This window comes from Callospermophilus lateralis, unplaced genomic scaffold (assembly GCF_048772815.1).
Source record: "Callospermophilus lateralis isolate mCalLat2 unplaced genomic scaffold, mCalLat2.hap1 Scaffold_268, whole genome shotgun sequence".
NCBI classification, from domain to species: domain Eukaryota; kingdom Metazoa; phylum Chordata; class Mammalia; order Rodentia; family Sciuridae; genus Callospermophilus; species Callospermophilus lateralis.
In genome coordinates, this window is record NW_027513428.1 from 499463 (window position 1) to 522660 (window position 23198).

General features: G+C 49.4%; 1 protein-coding gene across 7 annotated transcripts; it reads left to right on the forward strand.

The window, feature by feature from the left end:
• The first annotated feature begins 11205 nt into the window (after positions 1 to 11205).
• LOC143385879 (phosphatidylinositol 4,5-bisphosphate 3-kinase catalytic subunit delta isoform-like) lies at positions 11206 to 22149 on the forward strand. Of its 7 annotated transcripts, none has more exons than XM_076841350.2 (22): positions 11206 to 11349; positions 12897 to 13125; positions 13223 to 13455; positions 13859 to 14038; positions 14192 to 14341; positions 14722 to 14811; positions 15876 to 16097; positions 16738 to 16834; positions 16922 to 17052; positions 17406 to 17456; positions 17529 to 17701; positions 17779 to 17904; positions 18100 to 18243; positions 18389 to 18488; positions 18606 to 18784; positions 18922 to 19034; positions 19197 to 19275; positions 19752 to 19919; positions 20478 to 20601; positions 20773 to 20918; positions 21265 to 21397; positions 22012 to 22149. In XM_076841350.2, exons 1-22 carry the CDS (start codon positions 11206 to 11208, stop codon positions 22147 to 22149), a joined length of 3150 nt encoding a protein of 1049 aa, XP_076697465.2. The 7 variants fall into 7 exon arrangements, with proteins under 7 accessions (XP_076697465.2, XP_076697467.2, XP_076697466.2 ...); XM_076841352.2 differs by having other exon boundaries at positions 17529 to 17696; positions 17783 to 17904; XM_076841351.2 differs by having other exon boundaries at positions 17532 to 17701.
• Positions 22150 to 23198: the final 1049 nt, after the last annotated feature.

Here is a 23198-nt window from a genome sequence, read left to right on the forward strand (position 1 = left end):
TATGTACAGCCTAGTTCCAGGGTCTGGAAATACTTCTGTGGTATGCTTTATTACCACCAAAGGGAGCAGTAGATGGCACTGGCAAAGGCCATGAGAAGGGCCAGTGATTCAAAATGGGAGTGGCATGCAAGAAGGGAAACAGGGGTGAAGAAGTTTCAGTTAGGCTAACGTCCTGTAAGAGGTTGCAATGGAGGTTTCTGAGATTCTGTTTTACATGTTTTTTTTTCCTTTTTTTTCCCCAACAAATAAGCAGCTCAGAGTCAGGCAAGAGTGGGATGATGCTCATTGCCACCAAAGCACATTTGAGCTGCCAGGCAGCAGGGACTTTGCTAGTGGTCTTTCATGGCTCATTGTGGAGAGGTAATTTGGGGAAGAAAGCAGTGTTTGGGGGTAGGGAGGAGAAACATGTTTTTGCAGTTAAGAATTTGGAGAAGGTCCAACCTCCCTGACACTCTAGCCAAAGAAGGTCTTCTTCATAGGAATAGCAGTCCCAAAAGAAGAAAATGACCCAAACTTCGGCAAACAAGCGAGGATGTCGACTAGACTTTAGGCAAATTCCAAAGAGAAGGATGAAGCTGCCTGGGATGGATTTGTACTGTGGAGCTCCAGAGCCAGTTAGTGAGCTGCAGCCTTTGGCATTTGACTCATGCCAGTCATGCTCCTGAGATCCCGATTAATTGGGAGGTTGAGGCAGGAGGATGACTTAAGCTGAAGAGTTTAAGACTAGCATGAGCAATGTAGTGAGACCCTTTCTCGAAAAACAAAATAAAACAAAATGCCTCCAGAAGTACAAGTAACCTCACCAGAAGGAAAAATGCTCCATACTGATCAAAGAACAGATTTACCATGGACTTTTTCAAAAGCAAAAGAAACACTAAAAGCTATACAAAAATGGATAGATGTTTCAAATTCCAAGGAAAATGAATTTGAAACTCAGAATTCTTTCATCATTTAAGTAAAATAGTACAATAGATACAGGTTTAGATGTGAATTTTCTTTTCTTTGCTTTCTTTCTTTCTTCCTTTGTGTGTGTGTGTGTGTGTGTGTGTGAGAGAGAGAGAGAGAGAGAGAGAGAGAGAGAGAGAGAGAGAGAGATATTCTGGGGATTGAATCAGGTTGTTTTACCTCTGAGCCACATCCCTTAGCCTTTTTTATTTTATTTTTGAGACAGGGTCTCACTGAATTGCCCAGGCTGACCTTGAACTTGCATTCCATCCGCCTCAGCCTCCTGAGTTGCTGGATTACAAGTGTGCACCACTGTGCCCATTTAGATGTGCATTTTCAAAAACTCCAACACTCTTTGCATCTCTTTGCAAGGAAGCCTCAGGGGGATGTTCTCTACTAACATCAGAGAGTAAATAAGGAAAGAAGTGGATGAAGTTTCTGTCATTCTCTAGGCCCAGCTGTTAAATGGCTTTCCATGCATAGTTCAGCTATTAGTATGTTGAATAGTCTTGGGAGAAGGCAGAAACAATAACACCATAGTAGGCTGAATTTATAACTAGATACATGGACCTGGATACTTGTGAAGCAAAGAGGTTTATTGAGTTCACAGTTTTAGAACTTGAAAATCCAAGATGGGACAGCCCCATCCATTTAACCTCTGGTGAGGGACTAATAGCAGATGGCATCATGAAAGAAGTGCATGTAAGAGGGAGAGGGCACATCAGAAAGCTGCAAGTCACCATGAGGGGGAGGCGGTGTGCTCATATTTTGTAACAACTCTTTCCTGAGAACTCACTCCAGGAGAACAGAATTCCCTTCAAGGCAGCACCACTATGGCTTAAGGGCCTCACACTAGGACTCACCTCCTTTTTGTTGGTGGTATTGGAGGTTGAACTCAGGAGCACTCTAGCACTAAGCTAAATCTCCAGCCCTTTATATTTTGAGAGAGGTTCTCACTAAGTTGCCGATGCTGGCCTCAAATTTGTGACCCTCTTGCCTCTGCCTCCAGAGTAGCTGGGATTAGAGGCATGTGCCATTGCTCCCAGTTTAGGCCACACCACTTAATATCAACACAGAGTACCAGGATTTCAGCACATAAGTTTGGGATAGACTGTATCCGTAGCAAATACCTACCCACCATGGGAACTGAAAAATTTTGGCCTCTCTTATAGCCAGGACTTGTAGCCTGGCCCAATTGATGAGATGTGTCTGTTTCACATTAAGACAGTAAACAGGGCTGAGGAGGGTGATCTATCCTTGGCTCTGGAGTGGCAGCATTGACACACTGCAAGGCTGAGATCCTGGCACAGAAGTGCCAGGGGTACAAACTGGAATCCAGAGTCTGTATGAAATAGCAGCAGTTTTGCCACGTACAGTGGTCTCCACTAAGTGCACCCCAGTCGTATGTCTTTTCTTGTTGCACTTTGTGTTTTTCCTGGACTTGGCAATTCTCTCAACTTTTTATTTACTTTGTCTTCATTTTACTAATTATGAATTTTTCCTCATACTCTTTTATTTTGTGGGGGGAGGGGGTCGCTCAACCACATACCTACCACTTTTTGTATTTTATTTAGAGACTGGACTCCCTGAGTTACTTGGCCTCTCACCAAAGCTGAGGCTGGCTCTGAACTCACCATCTTCCTGCCAAAGCCTCCTGAACCTCTAGGATTACAGGCTTGCACCATTTTGCCCAGGTATTCCACATACTCTTCAACAGGATCATATTTTTTTTTTACAATGCAGCAGATATTTCATCATCTTTGAACTCCTTCCCTGCTTAACGAGTGAAAGTCCACTTTTGTTTTTATTCTTCCTGTGTTGGTGATTGAACTCAGGGACACTGTATCACTGAGCTCCATCTTAGCACTTATTACTTATGTAATTTTGAGACAAGATCCCCCTGTATTGCTAAGGCTATCTTCAAACTTGTGATCCTCCTTCCTTAGCTTGCCCAGTAGCTGAGATTTCAGGTGTCTACTGTTGCACCCAACTGTTACCACCTGATTCTTGGTTGCAAATAAAGCTGCTGACTCAGGGCTGGGAAGTAGCTCAGCCTCACATGCATGAGACCACAAAACAAAAGGCCTTTTGTTTAAGAATAATCATACATCTAGCCTAGATATATCTTTTAGGGGGGGTCTGGACTATTTATTTCTCCTGACTTGTACTTCAGGTCAAGAAGTTGGTAAGGACAGCAGAAGTACAGCCTGCTGGCACATCTGCTCCTCTGCTTGTTGAAGTAGAGAATTCAGGTGTATTGGGCTTGTGGGGCAGAGTTCTTTCTTCCCCTGGTTAATTTCTCCCCTGTCTGCTTTTGCCTGGGGTTTTGCTGTCTTCTGCTTCCATCCTGAACCCTCTTTCTTCCACTTCTTTTACTGCAGTCAAAGCCATCTTCCTTGTAGAGGAAAAAACAGGCCAAGTCTGATCCTTGCCTAAAATCCTCCCATGGACTCCCATTGCAGTTATAGCAAAGCCTGGAATCCTGGCTGTAGCACCAGGGCCCTGCAGGATGAAACGCTTGCTGTCATATCCCCATTCCCAGTCACCTGTCTTGGGGCCTTTGCACTCCCATCCTGCTATCTGGAACCCTATGGTAACTCCCATGTCTTGGGTCTTTGTTAGCTTGTCTCTCATCAGGGCCTCACCTATTCAGTGTAACCTCCCCTGATGACCGTCTCCTGCCCACCCTTTCTCTTTTCCACATTCTAGGCATTTTCTTCTTTGAAATCATCTTGTTTATTCATTTCCTTCCTTTTAAAATTTGTCTGTTTCTATTAGACTGCAACTTCTCTAGGAGAAGGGGTGGTGCCTGTGCAGCACCTAGTGGGAAACTAGAAGGTGCTCACAGAAATGCCTGCTGAAGAACTGGGCCAAGGAGGGGGCTTTCTCCATCCTGCTACTCCTAGGGTCTCCAGGAGGCTGTGGTGGTTGAAGGGTCTTTGTGCTTTTTCTGGTAGACAGAGCCAGATGACTATTTCTGGGACCTTCTTGGCGAGTGTCTAGGAGTTCTGCTGGGAACTGGGCCCCCTGGCACAGCACCTTCTGACCCTGAAGTGCCCACTCACTTGTCCACAGAGGTTGAACAATTGGAAAAGTGTCAATTTTAGTTAAGAAGGGTATCTTTATATTGAACCCAGCTCAAGGAGCCGAGCCCAGACACTGCTGGCTCAGCATAGTGCAACAGGCTGGCCTCTGCGATCATCGGTCATGTACCTCACAAGTACCTCTGCAGAGTTTTCTTTTTCTCCTTGGTTGAGGAGGCTGTTGATCTTGTATCCTCCCAGGTTGGGTTTGGGGTAGACACTTGGACTGTGTGCATTTCTGTCTTCTCGAGGTTTCTGTGACTGAGACCCCTTTTCTCAGGTTAGTTGGGTTCTGGACTGGGTCACTTGGCCTCTGACAGGGGCACACCTATCTTTTCTGGCTCTGGTATTCAGAAGGGAGATGATATATTGTCATTGGGTTCAGACTCATAGCAGAGCACAGACTCATGGATACTCCATAGTATCCATGAGCAGTTCATGGAGATGTTTGTCACACAAATGGGCGGGACACATCTTCACTTCTTTCTCTCAGTGCCTGTCCACTATGCCTGGAGTGACTCATGTGTTTCCCTGGAAAGCCATTGCCCAGGACAAGTAACTGAAGGTCCCAAAGTCTGTCCTGTCTTTACATCAGCAGAAGCTGGGCAGTGCTGCCTGGTCAGTTAGTCACATTTGAAATGGCCAGGGAAAAGCAGTAGAGTCTACCAGATTGGAAAGGTTCTGGCCCACAGCCCTGGCAGAGCTTTAGGATAAAGAAAGGGAATCCCTCAGGTACTCTGAGCTCAGCAGGCCACAAGCCAGTGGGACTATCAGCCTAGAGGGGCAGTCTCAATGGTTGCAGCTTCAGCTGGAGGAAGGATCTTCAGTTGTGGGGTATGCCCCTACTTGCCCTCCCTCATAAGGCACAGAAGCATTCCTGCTCCTGGAAGTGAGGCCCGTGGGCCACAGTGTGTTCCTTAAGATGTTTGTGGAGATTACTTTGCTTCCTCTGCAGGGTCCAGGTCAGACCCCCACATTTTCCTTAGTTTGGACTAGGAAAGAACAGCCAACAGGGACATTCCAGGTCACTGGAAGGGATGACAGGGTTTCCTGAGATGGAGACCCAAAAGAATCTCTGCTGTCCTTCAGCTGCCTTTTTGGACCTAGTGGCCAAGAGGTGGGAGGAACTGAGTCTGTGCTCTGCTATTTCCCTGATGCTCTCTGAATGTCAGGCTTGGACAGAACAGTCATCTTGGGAAGGCAGAGGCCTGGGAGGGAGGGATTGCTAAAGTTTCATCCTGGAATCATGCCACACTTGCTCCGGGGGTGCCCTGGCCTTCTTTGACCCTCTGTCTAGGCCATCTCACCCACTCCCATGGGTCTCCATTTGTCACATGCTGGCCCCAGATTAAATCTCTGCAACCCCACAGATGGCTCCCAGGGGTTCTGGACCGGGTCACTTGGCCTCTGACAGGGGCCCAGCTATCTTTACTGGTGTCAATCAGCAGTTCAGATTTCATCTGTCTGAGATGGACCACCTGTTGCCTCATCACCAGGGCTCTGTATCACCCTCTGCTTCCCTGGGCAGGCAATGACCATCAGCCCTGCAGACTCCCAGGCCCAAACCCTCGGCTATCCATGGCTCCTCTCCACCTGAACTCTTTCCTCTTGGGAGCATGTTGGATTCTGCTTGATGTTCATTGCTGGGTCAAGAAAACTCACTGATGCTCACCCACTGCCGCCTCGACTTGATTCTCATCAGTCCCTCCATAGCACTGCCAGTGGCTTTGTCTTGGATGAAAGTCACATCCCATCATTGATTTTCCAAAAAACCCTCCTAGGCCAACCATCTCACTAAGAGCAGAAACCCAAGTGCTGCCCTGTTCTCCAGGATGTGCAGGATTCGGACCCTCATGACCTTGACTCCCATCTCCACCACATCTCCCCTCCACTCTCTGGCCCTCACTCCAGGTCCTCTCCATGGGGGCCTTTCCTAACCTACTACATGCGGTGTCCCTGCCCCCCAGCTACTCTCCATGACATCACCATGTGGCACTGTCCTCCCCTACATTGGGGCCATGTGTGAGCACTCTGCTTTCCTGCCTATGTACTTGTGGACCAGTGTCTCCCTATGGAGTATGATCTCTGTCAGGGCCATCACCGCCCTATTCCCAGCTCCTCCTGCAATCCCTAGCACTTAATCAGGCTTCATACTTACTAGTGGAATTAATGAATGTATCCAAGACTGAGTGACACATATAAAATAAAAAATCCAGTAATGCATGAATGCAAGTTATGAGATGAAACTATTAAAGATAGCCATGAGTTCTTGAATTCATAAATCAGGCAATTGTTCCTGGACAGGCTACAGAATGTGGCTTACTTTGAAAAATGCCAGGAGTGCTGGCAGCAAGCTCAGCTATGTAGCCAGCAAGAAAGTTTTCTGGGGACTAGGGAGGGGTTTTGGCACACTTTTAGACTCTGCAGGAGCTTGGTACCTGAAACATTCTTCTATGATTTGTCCCTAGAGGCCTCTCTCCAGCCACACATTGCCACTACCTTTCCTTGTTCTCATTATGAAACTGTTTCCAGACACTTTGGGCAAAGTTTGGAATTCTGAGCTAACCAGATGCTCTAGATGGGGTCTTCCATCAGTGACACTGGTCAGGTGGACTGCCTGTTTGCCTCTAGATGGCAGTACAGAGGACACAGGTTGGCTCACAGAGGCAGGGCACCTTCCAAGCAAAGGACTTTCTAGACACTAGAAACTTCCAAAAAGGAAACGTGGCTGCACTCATGGAAAGATATGGCAAGTGGCAGAAAACCCAACTGAAACTTCTCTGGAGAGAAGAGAGAGTGAGACAGGAAAGGAAGAAGGGACAAGCTGCAGACATGGCGAGGTCCAGGGACTCAGTGACATCCACGTGCCCATGCTTGTGTTCTCCATTTCCATTTGGAGTTCTGCTTTCCTATGTGGGTCTCTTCTCGGTTTCTGCCCCTAAGGGCAATGGACAGTTTCTAGAAGCTTCATGTCAATAGTATATCTTTTCTGCTACTCCAGAAGGAAGTCTGGAAATTGAAACCTAGTTAATTGACTTGATATTCACATGCCCTTCCTGGGATTATTTGAGCCAGGGAGGTAACATCCAGGGATGGGTTGGGCCTGAGTTCCATTCCAGTGTCCCATCTGACCCACAGTTGAGGGGAAACTCTGACTTCTGTTTGGCTGGGCCTGTGTCTCATGCCATCTTAGTGGCTAGGAGTGAAGTCAGCCCATCTGAACCATGTGGACCAAGGGTGTGAGGCACTTGTGAAAAGTCTCCAGTTCCCAGATAGAAAACTAAAATGCTTTCAACACCCAAAAGCCCCTCAGGCCCTCAGGCTGGGGTAACTCTGCTGCCAACATAGATGAGTGGTTCTCCCTTGTCATTCTCCATGTGGTTGAAATCATTAGCACCTGGTTTTGGTTCCAGGATCCTTTTGTTCAACCTTCTGTCTGTGAGATTCATTTTCATTGTGGCATTGTGTGTGCCTTTGCAGATTATTCATCCTCCCTGTGATATAACATTATACTTGAAAAGAATAACCACAGTTTATTTTCTCACCCTACTGCTGATGTGAGTTTGTCAGGGCTGTCCCAAGCAGTGATGTCACAGTCACTCTCACGTGTCTCTGGGCCCATTTGTTGAGGAGTGGATGTGTTGGTGCAGGGCACAGGTGTGTTCGCCTTTCATAGATTCTGCCAGAGAATTTTCCAAGGTGGTTATATCAGTTTGCATTCTTTGGCAGTTCTGAAGTCCCTAAATTTGCTGACATCTGTGTGAGAGAGAGAGTGATGGGTCTGGGCTTTGTCCAGAGCAGAGGATTGAGGCTTTTTGGCTGATGAACTCTGAGTCCTGGGAACAGAGAGAGGGAAGGAGATCTGGCTTTCTCCTGTCCTGTCTCCTGTTCACTCTCTATCCTGCACAAGTCTTCATGGGCCTTCCACTTTTCCACTTTCTGTGGAATTATTTCCCTGCCACCTAGCTGGGGAAGTATGGTTGAAGACTTCACTTCCAGTGTGCTTAGGGCAGGGGAGCAGGAGTGTATTTTCTCAGAACCCAGGCCTTTTGTTCAGAGCTCCTGGCAGGTCTTCCCTTGTGTGCTCATCTTGGCCTCACCAGATTAGGTGACCCAGTGTGCCCCACTGACTTCCCCACTTGGCCAAAGAACATATGGCATCATGGACAGATTCCCAAGGATTCCTGATAGTCCCCCAGGTTTTAAATAAAAAAGGAATGCTTTGGCTTGGCCATTCTAAGAAAGAGGAACCTCAAATAGGATGTGGTTTCACAATCCAAGGAATCCTCTGCCAGCAGCAGTGCCCTAGGGGGACAAGGCAATGTGTGAATCACACTGCTCCAAGCCACTTCCACATCCCACCAGGGATGCCTGGCTCCAGCTGGCACTGCCACCAGAGAATATCACTCTTAAAATAAACATGTCTGTCGCTGGGCACAACTACACATGCTTATCATCCCCACTACTCAGGAGGCTGAGGCAGGAGGATCGCAAGATTGCATTCAACCTGGGAAACATAGTGAAGCACACTCTCAAAACAAACGAAAACTAAATGTCCTTTTGACTACTTTCAAAAGTCATTTAAATACAGGAGCTGTGATGTTACAGTAGGTAGGGAAGTTGCATGGGATTGCTTTCCTTTTTTTTTTTTTTTGTAGTGCTGGGGATGGACCCCAGGGTCTTGTGCATGCTAATTATCTCTAATACTGAGTGACCTCCTCCAAAAACATTGATATATTTTATTGCATTAATAATAAAAACTTTTATTCACCAAAAAGAGATCATATACCAAGAGAAAAGATGACTCAGAGTAGGAAGAAAACATTTCCACTTCATTTAATCCACAAAGGAATAGAATGTAGAATATATATATATATATATATATATATATATATATATATATATATATATATTCTATAAAGTAACAAGAATAAGATAAATAACCCCACAGGACACACGCCAAGGTTTTAAGTAGGATTTCTGCAAAAGCTAAACATTTTGTGAATAATCATCAAAAAGCAATTTAAGCAAAGTAAGCCAATTTCATACCCATCAGATTGGCAAAAATGAGTAAGTTTGACAATAGCAAATGCTGAGGGTAATTTGGAGATCAAGCATGAGCTCACCGATGGGCAGCACCACGTTGAGGAAAACATGGGGGTACTTGATCAAGTGAATGATGGACTTATACCTATCATAGATTTCACTACATGGAACTCTTGGTCACTTGAAATGTAGATAGTGCACAATTGAGGAATGAACTTCAAAACATTCTGTTTGTTTGGGAGGCAGCTCAGTAGTAGAGCAATTGTTTCACATGCACAAGGCCCTGGGTGCTATCCTCAGAATTGCACCTCATCCCATGCCCAAAATAACCCACAGTTTATTTAATTTACATTAATTGAAATTTAGAAATTGATACCTGGTCTTTATCAGAAAAGCTTTATTTGTTTGGGACAACTTGGGTTGGTGAATATTTTTAATCTACAAATAGTGTGAAAATTGAGTAGACAAAATAGTTCTTGTGGTATTTGTTTGGGTTGGGCTGGGGATAGAACCCAGGGCCTTGAACATGTTAGGTAAGTGCTCTGACACTGAGTTAAACCACCATCCAAAACCAGTTATTTCTGATTAAAATCTGAAAGGGAAATGGCAGAAAACAAAAAGAAAAAGAAAATCTGGCAAAGAAATAAGCATAAACTATACAAAAGATTTCAAAGGCTCAATACTAAAAATAGTTGGAATATCTCTAGTATTTTTTTCCTGTGTTGATTTTATGTCAACATGATGATAATTTGGATACATTGGATTAAATAAAATACATTCTGAACCTTAATTTTACCAGTCTTTTCCCCTTTAATGTGTATATTTTTCCTTGACACCAAACATGAGGTTCACATACTGCTCTTGGACCAGCCTCCTCTCTGCTCCCAGGTGCAGGCTAGGAACCCGGTATAGGAATATACATTGTAGCATTTTTTGTAACAACTAAGGAAAATAGAAACAAACCTTCCCAGTTTATCACCATGATCAGGGAAAATACGAGGTGCTTTCTTTATACAGTGAAACACCTTGCAGGAGTTAAAATGAATGTACTATTGCTACATGTATTCATCCACGTGGATGGATCTAAGGAACATAAATTGAGTAGCCAAAGCAGGTTGCAGAAGATTCACTAGTTTAGGAAGGTTTAAGGCATTCAAAAATATTAGGACTTCTTTGTGGATACAAATTAGTAGTAAAAACACTGATGGAGGCTATAGGTAAACAGATTCCAGATGGTGGTGACCTGGAGGGGGAAGCTGGGGGTGAGGGAAGTGAGGGTCTGACCTGGTTGTGGAGTGTATGGAAGACAAAATTTCTCTGAAATGTTTTGTTATGTATGTGGTGGGGGCAGGTTTGGGGCTCAGTTCAATCAATATATCTCAACAGAACTTACACACACACACACACACACACACACACACACACACAAATACACAAATACACACATGGGCACACACTCTGGGGTGCACACCTGTTACTCCAATTGCTTGGGAAGCTGAGACGGGGATTTCAAGTTCAAAGAGAGATTCAGAAACATATCAAGGCCCTAAATACCTCATGGAGACCTTGTGTCTAAATAAAATACAAACATAGGCTGGGGATGGGCTCAGTAGTTACATTCTCCTGGGTTCTATCCCTGTGGAGGAAAAAAAATCAATAAAAAGGATGGGGGATGTAGTTCAGTGTTAGAGTATCCCTGGCTTAAATTCCCAGTGAAAAAATAAAAATACAAATTTTGTCCAGTCATAGCCTTTGGCCTTTCTCAAATCCTGAGTTGTATACCCAGCCACACTGCCATCTGTCCTTGCCAGCTGGAGGCCATGATAGTGTCTCCCTGATGCATAATTTCCAGAGGAAAATTATTTGGTCAATGGCTCTGGGCCTGCTGTGAGGGAGGCAGATGTGTCCACCAGGGTGAGAGATAGCCGAGTGCAGACAGTTATCTGGGGCAGTAGGGGCAGCAACTACCTGGGAAGTGGGGGCCCTGTGGGAGAAGAACACCATGTGCCCACCTGCAAGCCCTCAGCCCTGAGCCTCACATTGCCTGAGGCCCCCAAACACTATTCTCAAAGGACTCTCTACCTTTGCTTCCTTTACATGTCACGTGGCCACAGAGAAATAATAAAGCAGAATGCCCCCAGGGATTGACTACCCCATGGAATTCTGGACTGAGGAGGAGAAGAATCAGAGTGTAGTGGTTGGCTTCCTTCTGCCCACAGGGATCTACCTGAGCTTCCCTGTGTCCTGCAATGCCAACCTCAGCACCATCAAGCAGGTACTGCCTGGTCTCCTGTCAGCCCTGGGAGCTCAGAAAGACAGAGGCATTGTTTCTCACACTTGAGAACCTCAGATGTAAATTCTGAAAGATATACAATGTCAAGAACTTGTATAATATGTGTGGTTAAACTCCACTTACTATCCGAATTCAGCTTACCCCAGGGCAATGTGTTCCCCTCCCTAGTTACCAGAGGGCCAGCTACTAGCCTCAGTTGCCCTTAAGCCTCCAGTGCTGGAATGGAACTTTGAAAGTTTGACTCACATTATGCTGTCTGTCACTTTAGTGACCACAGTCTGCTCCCAGCCACATAAGGGTCTTGCAGGAATTTGTCTTTAAAACTGTTGCCAACATAGTGCCCATCATCCTTGGAAAGGGTCCTCAGGTTCATTGGATGACTTTCAGGATGAATTACTGAGTCAAAGCAATGAACATCTGCTTTGATAGATGCTGTCCTGTGGCTTTCAATGGGGTTGTGCCACTTACAAACTCAGGTTTAATGGGTCATGCCTTGGACTGCCTGGGGCAAGAATTTATTTCACAATTTTAAAAGCTATTATTGAGAACAGGAAAAAAATGATAGAAGCAATGGACCACACTTGAGGGATTTTTTTAATGTCCTGGAAGATTTCTCTCTGCCTTCCTTCCATCCTTCCTTAAATATTTCTACTTCAAAAGTAGCTGTGTGTGTCCCCAAATGTTCCAGTGGCTGAGTCAGGAGGATTGCAAGTTCAAAGCCAGCCTGAACAATGCAGTGAGATTTGAAGAAATTAAGTGAGACCCTGTCACTAAATACAAAAAAGGGATGAGGGTATAGCTCTGTAGTTGAGTGTCCCTGAGTTCAATAATAATAATGGCCCATAAAATTTTGGAAAACAAGAATGAGAAGGAAGAGACCTGCCTGTGATCCTGCCATAGAAGACAGCCACAGACACTACCTTAGCCATTTCCTGTTTTCTAACCACATTCTAACTAAATTCTGATTATGAACTTTCATGACTTGTTTTTCTGAGTGACCACAGTAACATCTTGTTCATATTCTAGTTCCTGTAAACATCATTATATGGTTCACTTGATGTGCTTACAGAACTTCAAACAATGTGACTAAAGTTTAAACACTACAGTAGCAGACTTGTCCCTGGGGTCCCATCTCTCACTTCATTGTCGTTTTGGATTCTTCATTTTTTTTACTGATATGAAGCTTTGTGGGCTACGTGTTATGTGTCACAGTGGTTCAGCTCTGCCACAGCTCAAGGCCACCATCGCCTTGGTGGGGTGAAAGCAGCCCTAGATAATGTGTCTATGGTGGGCGTGGCTGCTCAATTCCCAGTCTCCACACATCAAGTCCTTCACAGAGCACAGGGTCATGAAGCTTGCTGACTAGCTGGTTGGTCCCAAAGGCCAAAGGGGTCCTAGGAAGCAATGCTTGGGGTCTCCCTTTGCCCTCTATGTGGCTCAGGCAGAGTGAAATCCCCAGACTAGAGGCCTCTGTCTACCTCCCAGCAGTTGTCATGGCCAGCAAGGCTGACCATAACCATTCCTCCCAGATGCTGTGGCACCAAGCCCAGAATGAGCCCCTCTTCCACATGCTCAGTGACCCCGAGGCCTATGTGTTCACCTGTGTCAACCAGACAGCAGAGCAGCAGGAGCTAGAGGATGAGCAGCAGCGGCTGTGTGATGTCCGGCCCTTCCTGCCCATGCTGTGCCTGGTGACCCGCGAGGGTGACCGAATGGAGAAGCTCATCAACTCACAGATCAGCCTCCTCATCGGCAAAGGTAGGGCTTGTATATCATCCCCCGCCTCGGCAAGGTAGGGCACACCTGGGTGGCTGATCCCACAGGCACCTGCACTGAGCCTGCTCCTGCCCTACAGGCCTCCACGAGTTCGACTGCCTGCAAGACCCAGAAGTGAATGACTTCCGCACTAAGATGTGCCAGTTCAGCGAGGAGGCGGCTGCCCACCGGCAGCAGCTGGGCTGGGAGGCCTGGCTGCAATACAGTTTTCCCCTGCAGCTGGAGCCCTCCACCAGGAGCTGGAGGGACAGCAACACCTCTCAAATCTCCAACCCAGACCTGCTGGTCAATGTCAAATTTGAGGGCAGCAGGGTGAGCGCATAGCCCATGTCCTAGGGAGGCTGCCCCAGCTGCAGCACATGGGCTGCTGTGCCCATGGCAACCTTCCACTGATAAAACACTCCAGTGCCCCAGGCCCCCAAATTTCCCTTCTCTCACTGGCATCAAATGGCATTTGCCAGGTATGCAGGCATGCAAGGGGTGTCGTCAAGCATCCCACCAGGTAAGCTCACCAAGGCTGAATTGGTCCCTTAGTTCACTGGACAAGTATTTCCTGGGTGTCTGCTGTTACTTTCTCCAGTGAATGACCCAGGCCCTGCCCTTGTGGGGCTCACACTTGGGGATACCCAATAAAGGCAGGCAAATGGCCTTGCCCCTTTTCCCCAGAAGCCCATGGTCCTGAGAGCAGCATGCCAACCTTCCCTCCTCCCCACAGGAGAGCTTCACCATCCAGGTGTCTACCAAGGATGTGCCCCTAGCACTGATGGCCTGTGCCGTCCAGAAGAAGGCCAAGGTGTACCAGCACTTCACAATGGAGCAGCCTGAGGACTATGTGCTGCAGGTGAATGGGCGGCATGAGTACCTCTATGGCAGCTACCTGCTCTGTCAGTTCAAGGTCAGGACTGCAAGGAGCCCTCTGCACTCTGGGATCCTTACCACTCTAGAAGGGGCCAGCATAGGAGTGAGAGAGCCGGACTGTGGGTCTCTCTTGGTTCCAGGGAATGGATATGCCACCCATTGACAGTTCAACCTTACACTCTCATCTCAGTACATATGCAGCCGTCTGCACAGTGGAATGACCCCCCACCTGACCATGGTGCACTCCTCCTCCATCCTTGCCATGCGGGATGAACAGAACAAACTAGCCCCTCAGGTCCAGAAACCACACACCAAACGGCCCCCCACTCCCATGAAGAAGGTGAGATGGTGTCCTTCCCTTTCTTACCCTCTTTCTCTTCCTCTCTCCTTTTGGCCAATCCTAGTGCCTCTTGGGAAGCACCAGGGCTAGGCGTTGATCCAGGGGACTTTGGATGGTGCAGTCCTTTTGGAGAGTCAGGGCCTTGAGCTGACACCCAGGGTGGTCCTGTTTGAGCTACTGGGATCCCAGATTGCCTACTTCTCTGCAGGTCTCAGGGGGGCTGGGGACCCGGGGACCCTGTTTGTCAGATTGGTAAAAGATGGTGTTGGTGACAAGTTTCTGAACCTTGCCACAAAGTTGTGACCCTCTCCCCCTCTACCCAGCCTTTCAGTATCCAGGGGAATAAGCTGGGATTTAAGCCCTGCTCCTCTCCTCTCTAGCCCTCCTCTGTGTCCCTTTGGTCGCTGGGGCAGCCTTTCTGCATTGAGCTGATCCAGGGCAGCAAAATCAATGCTGATGAGCAGATGAAGGTAGGAGCTTGGGTACCACGTGAGGGCACAGGTGGTTTTTTTTTTTGCACAAACAGCGTGTGCTGTGGCCTGGAGGGGCAACAGAGAAAGAAGAGTGGGAGGGTGTCACACAAAAGTCGCCTGGACACATTACTGATTATGTCTACCTGGATTGGCTGTGAATCACATCCAAACAATAAGAGGGGAGGGGAGAAGGCCAGCAGGCCAGGGAGGCTGATTAATGGAAACCTGGGCCAAGCAACTTGAGAGTATTTGGCTTTGGTGGAGCTTATGGAATCAGGCACAGCCCATTGAAGTAAGAGGCCCAGTCAGAGATGTGTAAGGCACCATAGAAGCTGGCTGCATCTGGGCTGAGGTGCTTCCAGGAGTTACCCCCCCAGCGGTGCCCACAGTCTGAGGGACACTGCACATGGAACCTGAGCCCCCATGGGCTTGGGGAACAGTGCCCTGTTGTCTCTTCTAAAAGCACTTTAATTGCTCCTCTGCACTCAGAACCACCTGCAGAGGTGGATTTATTGTCCCACTTCTGGGAGGTGATGCCTGTCTGGGTCCACAAAGCATAGCATGTCTTGTCTGGGTCTCTCTTTTTGGCATTACTTTACAATCTGTGAAGGGGGGGTGTGTCTGCAGGAGTCAGGGAGGATTGGGTGGGAGCAGCTCTGTGGATGGGCTGGCAGGTTGGAACTGGAACAGGTGCACTGGAGACTGGTAAGGCAGTCTTATGAGCCACATGGGGCTCAGAAGACGCTAGGCATGAAGGTAGCCAGAGCTGTTAGAGGCAGAAGGGACCCTGGAACTTCTGAACCCTGATGAGGAAACTGAGGTTCTGAGTTGACCCACAGAGTCAAGTGTACTGAGACTGGCTTTCCCCAGCACAGCCTGGGGTACCAATGCCCCAAGACACCTGTACCACTGAGCTGCCAGCCTACACTCTGCTGGACCACTCTCAATGTAAGAAGTAGACTTGGACCCCTGTGTAAATGGGGACCTTTAAGAAGAGGATTGAAAATTTAGATGGGGTGGGGCCTTCACTCCCTCACCCATGCCCTGTACCCTTTTCCAAGCTGGTGGTGCAGGCTGGGCTCTTCCATGGCAATGAGATGCTGTGCAAGACGATGTCCAGCTTGGAGGTGAGCGTGTGCTCAGAGCCCACGTGGAAGCAGCATCTGGAGTTTGACATCAACATCTGTGACCTGCCACGCATGGCCCGGCTCTGCTTTGCACTCTATGCGGTGATGGAGAAGGCCAAGAAGGCACACTCCAGCAAGAAAAAGTCCAAGAAAGTGGTGGGTTGGGCTGACTGGGAGAGGTCCAGGCCTCAGACACCCAGTGAAACCCATTGCTGGGGCCTCTTGCTATCCTGCTCCCACAGGCAGGCACCCTGAGGACAGGGGTCCTGGGAGAGCCTGGGGACCCCAGTATCCCTGCCTGCCATAGTCTGGCTCCTTAGTCTGGCTTCCTGTGCTGCCTGAGTGATAGCTCATGATTTGCCTGACTTGAAAGATCTAGCCCAGGCCTCTGGTCCTTAGGGGTCCTGGAGGCAGCTCCCTTGGTGGAAGGACAGTGTTCTCAGGGGGACAGAAATGATGAGTTAGTGGCTGCCTGGGGAGAGTGTAGCTGGGCCCCAGATCACTAGACCCAGGTTGTGACTTGCTCCTTGACCTGGGCCAGCTATGGGTCTGGTGGGCTTACTCAAGTGTCTCTGGATGCTGGGTGTGAAGATGCAGGAAGCCAGGAAGGGATCTTGCTGACTTAATTACTGAAACTCTGACAGGAAAGAGGTAGCGGGTCCTTCCCCTCCTCCTGGGTCTAACTTGGAGACCTTCCCTGCAGTCTGGGTCTTCTCTCCTGGTTGGCCTGGAGATTGGTTCCATTCTGCAAATGAACAAGAAGAGGCTCACTCTGATCTGTAGTATCCTTCTCCAGGACTGCCCAATCGCCTGGGCCAACCTCATGCTGTTTGACTACAAGGACCAGCTCAAGACTGGGGAGCTCTGCCTCTACATGTGGCCCTCTGTCCCAGGTGGAACCAGGCCCAGCAGGGAGAGACTCCTGGAGGGTGAGGGATCCAGAACTGGTTCCCTACAACTGCATCTGTCCCTGCCTTCAGATGAGAAAGGAGACCTGCTGAACCCCATGGGTACCGTGCATAGCAATCCCAACACAGAGAGTGCTGTCACCCTGGTCATCTGCCTGCCCGAGGTGGCCCCTCACCCTGTGTACTACCCTGCCCTGGAGAAGGTCAGTGAGGCCCTTCCTGGAAGCTGAGCGCTAACCAAGGAACTTTCCTGGAGCTCCTCAGAGGGGGTTCCCTGGTCACCCCAGGCTTTGCCCATTTCTGGGGGCTGGGTCATCATGCTGATTTGAGGCCTTCCAGTAGCTATGTGGCCCACCAGGGGATGTTGGTGATGTCTGATGACATTTTGTTGTCATAGCCAATGGGAGAGGTGCTAGTGGCCTGTGGCAGGCTGAGCCTGGAGATGCTACTGAATGCTCTGCAGTGTGCAGTAGGGCTGAGGTTCAGACCCCCTGCCTGGAGCCCTGCCAGTGCTGGCCCAGGCCTGGGGAGCTCACAGCAGGGATACTTGTTGCAGATCCTGGAGCTGGGACGTCATGGGGAGTGTGGGCCTACCACCAAGGAGGAGGTGAGCTGGGGTGCTGGTGGGGCATGGAGCCAGGTGCTGGGCTGGAGGCCTCACTCTACCTGCACCCATTAGCAGCTGCAGCTGCAGGGAATCCTGGAGCAGCGGGGGTCAGGAGAGCTGTATGAGCATGAGAAGGACCTGGTGTGGAAGATGCGGCGTGAAGTGCAGGAGCACTTCCCAGAGGCTCTGGCCCACCTGCTGCTCATGACCAAGTGGAACAAGCACCAGGATGTGGCACAGGTGGGTGGAGAGGGGCACCAGGGGCACAGCTGGAGTAGAGAGATAGCAGTGGGCCACCCACCACCTGACTGCAAAGCATCCTCCAGATGCTCTTCCTGCTGTGCTCCTGGCCTGAGCTTCCTGTCCTGAATGCCCTGGAGCTGCTGGACTTCAGCTTCCCTGACTGCCACATGGGCTCCTTTGCCATCAGGTCACTGCAGAAACTGACGTGAGTCCCAGCGGGGTACTGAGGCCCACGGGCTGCCAGCTCCTCACTAAGACAGCTTGCCCTGGCAACCTGGAACTGGGTGCTGTGTGGAGATGAGCCTAGGCTGGCCTCACCCTCTTTCCAGTCACCTGCCAGCTGGAGACCTCTTTCCTGAGTTTCAGAACCCCAGACTCAACCAGCCTTCCTTCCCTACAGGGACGACGAGCTTTTCCAGTGCTTGCTGCAGCTGGTGCAGGTCCTCAAGTACAAGTCCTACCTGGACTGCGAACTGACCCAATTCTTGTTGGACCGGGCTCTGGCCAACCGAAAGATTGGCCACTTCCTCTTCTGGCATCTTCGGTAGCTGGATGCACGCTGATTCCTTGGGAACCTAGAAAGGCCATGGAGGATGAGGCTCTCCTGGCCTGCTGACCTCATATTTACTGGGCTGGGGAGGGGCTATGTTCCACTCCTGGCCATTCTCAGCCCCGTCTTCTCCCTCTAGCTCTGAGATGCATGTGCCGTCCGTGGCCTTGCGTTTTGGCCTCATCATGGAGGCCTACTTCAGGGGCAGCATCCACCACATGAAGGTGCTTATGAAACAGGTGAGGCTCAGAGTGCCTGTGCCTGAGGCAGGCTCCCCTTCCAGGCCCCTTCACAGTCATACTCCTGGTTCTGGCTCAGGCTCTTATGCACTGCTGCTACTCCATTCTGCCCACCAGGCAGAAGCACTGAGCAAGCTGAAGGCCCTGAGCGACTTTGTGAAAGTGAGCTCCCAGAAGACCACCAAGCCCCAAACTAAGGAGCTAATGCACTTGTACATGCGCCAGGATACTTACATAGAGGCCCTTTCACACTTGCAGTCCCCATTGGACCCCAGCACAATGCTTGCAGAAATCTGGTGAGTCCCAGGCCTAGCCCCACATGGAGACAGGCCCTAAGCCCCCTCCTTCACCCTAAAACCCCTCCCCCACCCTAAACCCCCTCTCCCACCCTAAGCCCCCAATGGCCGAGGCCAACACTGCCCTCTGCCTGCAGTGTGGAAAGGTGCACCTTCATGGACTCCAAGATGAAACCCCTGTGGATCATATACAGCAGTGAGGAGGCAGGCAGTGCTGACAGCATTGGCATCATCTTTAAGAATGGGGATGGTGAGCCAGGCTGGGCAGGGCACATGCTGAGGCCTTGGCCTTCTTACCTAGGCCCATACTGCTCTGTGGTAAGGCCCCAGGGGGGTTCCCTGAGAAGACAGAGCTCAGATACTCTGAGCCTTGCATGGGTGTATAACCCACTAGAAACTCCTGCCCTTCCAGACCTCCGCCAGGACATGCTGACTCTGCAGATGATCCAGCTCATGGATGCCCTGTGGAAGCAGGAGGGCTTGGACCTAAGGTGGGGCCTCTGTCCATCACCTGTGTGTTTGGATCTCTATCTGGCCTCAGAGCCGGTGCCTCTGGAGGAGTTCCTGGTCTAAACTGACACCTCCATGTTGACTGTGAGAGGGGCTATTCTCACAAAAGGGTTAGGGCAGCTGGAGGGGTTTGGGTAAGGCCACTCCTAGGGCTTGCTCCTATTTCCTGGTTTCCCACCCCTTGGGGAGCAGTACCACCTTCTTCCAAGCTCGTAGACTCATTCTCTTCAGAGCAAACATGAGGCCAGCCAATGTGTGCTCTGCATCTTGGGTGCCAGTTGTGTGTCTCTGAGGCACCTTCCCCAGGGCCCCATATCCCTTCTGGAATCCTCAGGAACTTGAGCAGTGTCCCCTGTGATTTTGTTGGGCGCCTCAATTTCCTGGGGGATCCCGGTCCAGTATCCCCAGAGAATGTCCTTAACCATAGTGTCTCCTTGTGCCTCCTCTCATGTACTAGGATGACCCCCTATGGCTGCCTTCCCACTGGTGACTGCATGGGCCTCATTGAGGTGGTGCAGCACTCGGACACCATTGCCAACATTCAGCTGAACCAGAGCAACCTGGCTGCCATGGCTGCCTTCAACAAGGATGCCCTGCTCAACTGGCTCAAGGCCAAGAACCCTGGGTAGGCTTTCTTATTCCTGGGAGAGGCTTGATAGAGTGGAAGGTGAGGGAAGGCCTGTGACAGTTTCCATGGCTGCTTGGCTCAGCTGAGCATTGTCCCACATCTGATTTGGGGCAGGACAGAGATGTCACTGTTCCTGTGTGTCCATTTTTCATGGCTGTGTTATGCTACTTAACTCTTTGAGCATTAAAACCACCACCATATTTAGTCACAAATATGTAGCTTGAGTGGGTTCTGCTGAGTGTTTCTGCTGTGGTTTGAAATAGCTGATGCTATGGCTAGCATCTGTGATATTGCCTGAGCCCAGAGTATCTACCAAGGGCCCAGTTACATACCTAGGGTCTTGGCTGTAAGTTGTGCCTCTTTATGCAGCCTCTCTTCATCTAACACATAGGCCTTGGCTTCTCTGCATGGTATTGTGTGGAAGAAGGGGGCAATTTCAAGCTGGGCATGGTGACCTATGCTCCAGAATAATGCCCTCCTTCTTGATTAATAAAAGGCTAGATTCAAGAGGAGGGAAAATATAAGGATCCCTGGTTTTCAATCTTCCCCACCCAGAGAAGCCCTGGATCGAGCCATTGAGGAGTTCACCCTCTCCTGTGCTGGCTACTGTGTGGCCACATATGTGCTGGGCATTGGTGACCGGCACAGTGACAACATCATGATCCATGAGAATGGGCAGGTAAGGGGCACTGTGTTCAACTGCCCAGTGAGCTTGTCCTACATGCCTGGCCCAGTGGTCTCTCTGCCCTGCCCACAGCTCCCAGAAGAGTGCCCCAAGTCCTGCTGACTTCCTATAACCAGAAACTCTCTTTGTGAAGCCTATTCAATAGCTGCCCTTCCCTCCCCTCAGCTATTTCATATTGACTTTGGCCACTTTCTGGGGAATTTCAAGACCAAGTTTGGAATCAACCGTGAGCGAGTCCCATTCATCCTCACCCATGACTTTGTCCACGTGATTCAGCAGGGAAAGTCTAGTAATAATGAGAAGTTTGAAAGGTGAGGGTGCCCAGGGCCCCAGGGAGGGGACAGTGTCCAGACAGGGGCAGGGATGGGGACATAGCCCTCAGCCTAACTCCTGCCTCCACCCTGGGGGTGCTGCCTTATCTGCAGGTTCACCCCAACCCCAGAGTACACTGTTGGGCAGTGCAAACAGGAGGTCCATGGGAGGTGTAGGAGGCAGGCCCAGACAGGGGCATTGGTTAGAGGATCTGGGTACACCCATAATACGACCAGGGGCAGACACTCAGGGGCAGGTGCTGGTTGGATGCAGAACCCCTGCTGGTTTGGGGCTGGGGGTGGCTGGGAGGACCCAGGGCTTTACCTATTTCCTCCACCTCTGCAGGTTTCGAGGGTACTGTGAACAGGCCTACAGCATTCTGAGGCATCATGTGCTCCTCTTCCTCCAACTCTTTGCTCTGATGCGGGCAGCAGGCCTGCCTGAGCTCAGCTCCTCCAAAGACATCCAGTATCTGAAGGTATGCCAGCACAGGGCCACACCAGACTGGAGCCCAGGGTCTACCACATACTTCCAAAGGCCTGCCTGAACCTCTACAGCTGTGGAGGAGTCTGCCTCCCCTATATATAGTATAAAAATGAGCTTGGCAGAGCTCATCCTGGTCAGAGTGCATCTTGTCTGAACAGCTCAGGGACCTAGGAGATTCACCTCACAGATGGGAACCCTCATGCCGTCCCAGGCCTAGCAGTGCAGTATGGTGGGAAGTGGCCAGAGTGGTGTGCTCCCTGGGCCTAGTCCCGCCCCGTTGCAGGTGAACTGTGATCTTTTTTGGTCATCCCATGTGTCCTCAGTGTCTTTCATGCATGAGATAAAGTCCCTTGTAGGTTTGCAAGACACTTTCCATTCTTGTCTTTTCAGTTGGTGAGAGGCAGAGTGGGAGGGGGTGTATTCCCTAACGCTTCTCCTGCCCTTCACTTAGCTAAGGTGAGGCCGCCTGACCATCTGCTTGCAGTTCTTTTAGGAAGGAATTTGAACAACCCGAGGGGGCAGTAGTACAGGGAGGCAGAATGGATTGCAGATGCAGCAGGGTCAGGACCCCTGAATGTTGATGCAGTTTTGATGATTCTGTCCCAGGACACTCTGGCACTGGGGAAGACGGAGGAGGAGGGGCTGAAGCACTTCCGGGTGAAGTTCAATGAAGCCCTGAGGGAGAGCTGGAAGACCAAAGTGAACTGGCTGGCCCACAACCTGACCAAAGACAACCGGCAATAGTGGCCACCTCTGAGCGGCCACAGGCTGGCAAACCTGTTCTGAGGACAGCTACCCTTGGTTGTCCTAGATGGGGCTTACACCCGAACTGCACTTCATGGGAAAGAACAAGACAATTGCCTTTTGTTTACACTAGTTATTTAGACAGACAGGAAATGTTTAAAGATGGTGGGGGAATATGATGGACATTATTATCCAAAGTAGATGTACGAAGACAGAAATTGGTGTAAATATACTCTGTATACAACAAGAGATATGAAAAATTGTGCTCTATTTGTATAATAAGAATTGTAATATATTCCGCTGTTATATAAAAAAAATAACAAAGAACCAAACAGCCAGGGATGGGGTTGTAAGCTCAGTAGTAGAATGCTTGCCTTGCACGTGTGAGGTGCCGGTTTTAATCTTCAGCACCACATAAAAATAAATTAAAAATAAAGGTATTTTTCCATCTACAAGTAAAAAATAAAAAAAGAACCAAACACCATAAATGCAAATGCACCTTTGTGCAGAGGAGGGATGCTGCACTGTGTCCAAGCACTGTGAGTTGGGCACCTTGAGGTTGTAACTTGCTCTTGTCTTAGGATGGGCATTCCAGGTCTGGTGGATCTTGCCCAGCAAAAACTGACCTCCTCTTGGGGAAGACTTGTTCCCAGGCTCCTCACCTAGCAGTTACTTGGCCTCCTGTCCACTTAGGACATCTCAATCCCCAGATCACCTTCTGCCACCTGTGTGGCCCACCCTGTGTGTTCTCCATTGACCAAGTCCTGGGCAGCTCCCAAAGAAGCCAGGGTACCCTGTAGACACAGGGATGCTTGCTCTTCACTGCTAAAGTGACTCTCAGGTAGAGTGTGCCCTCACCTCTTTCACCTTCAGGTAAGAAAACAATACCACTTTATTTACTGAACCTCTATAGCTGCAGAGGAGCCTGGCTCCCCTATGTATAGTAGAAAAAATGAGCTTGGCAGAGCTCCTCCTGGTCAGGGTGAAAGGTCAGAGGGGTTCAGTGTGGTGATGTGTGAATAGGCTGCCTGCTCTGGCAGGTTTAACAG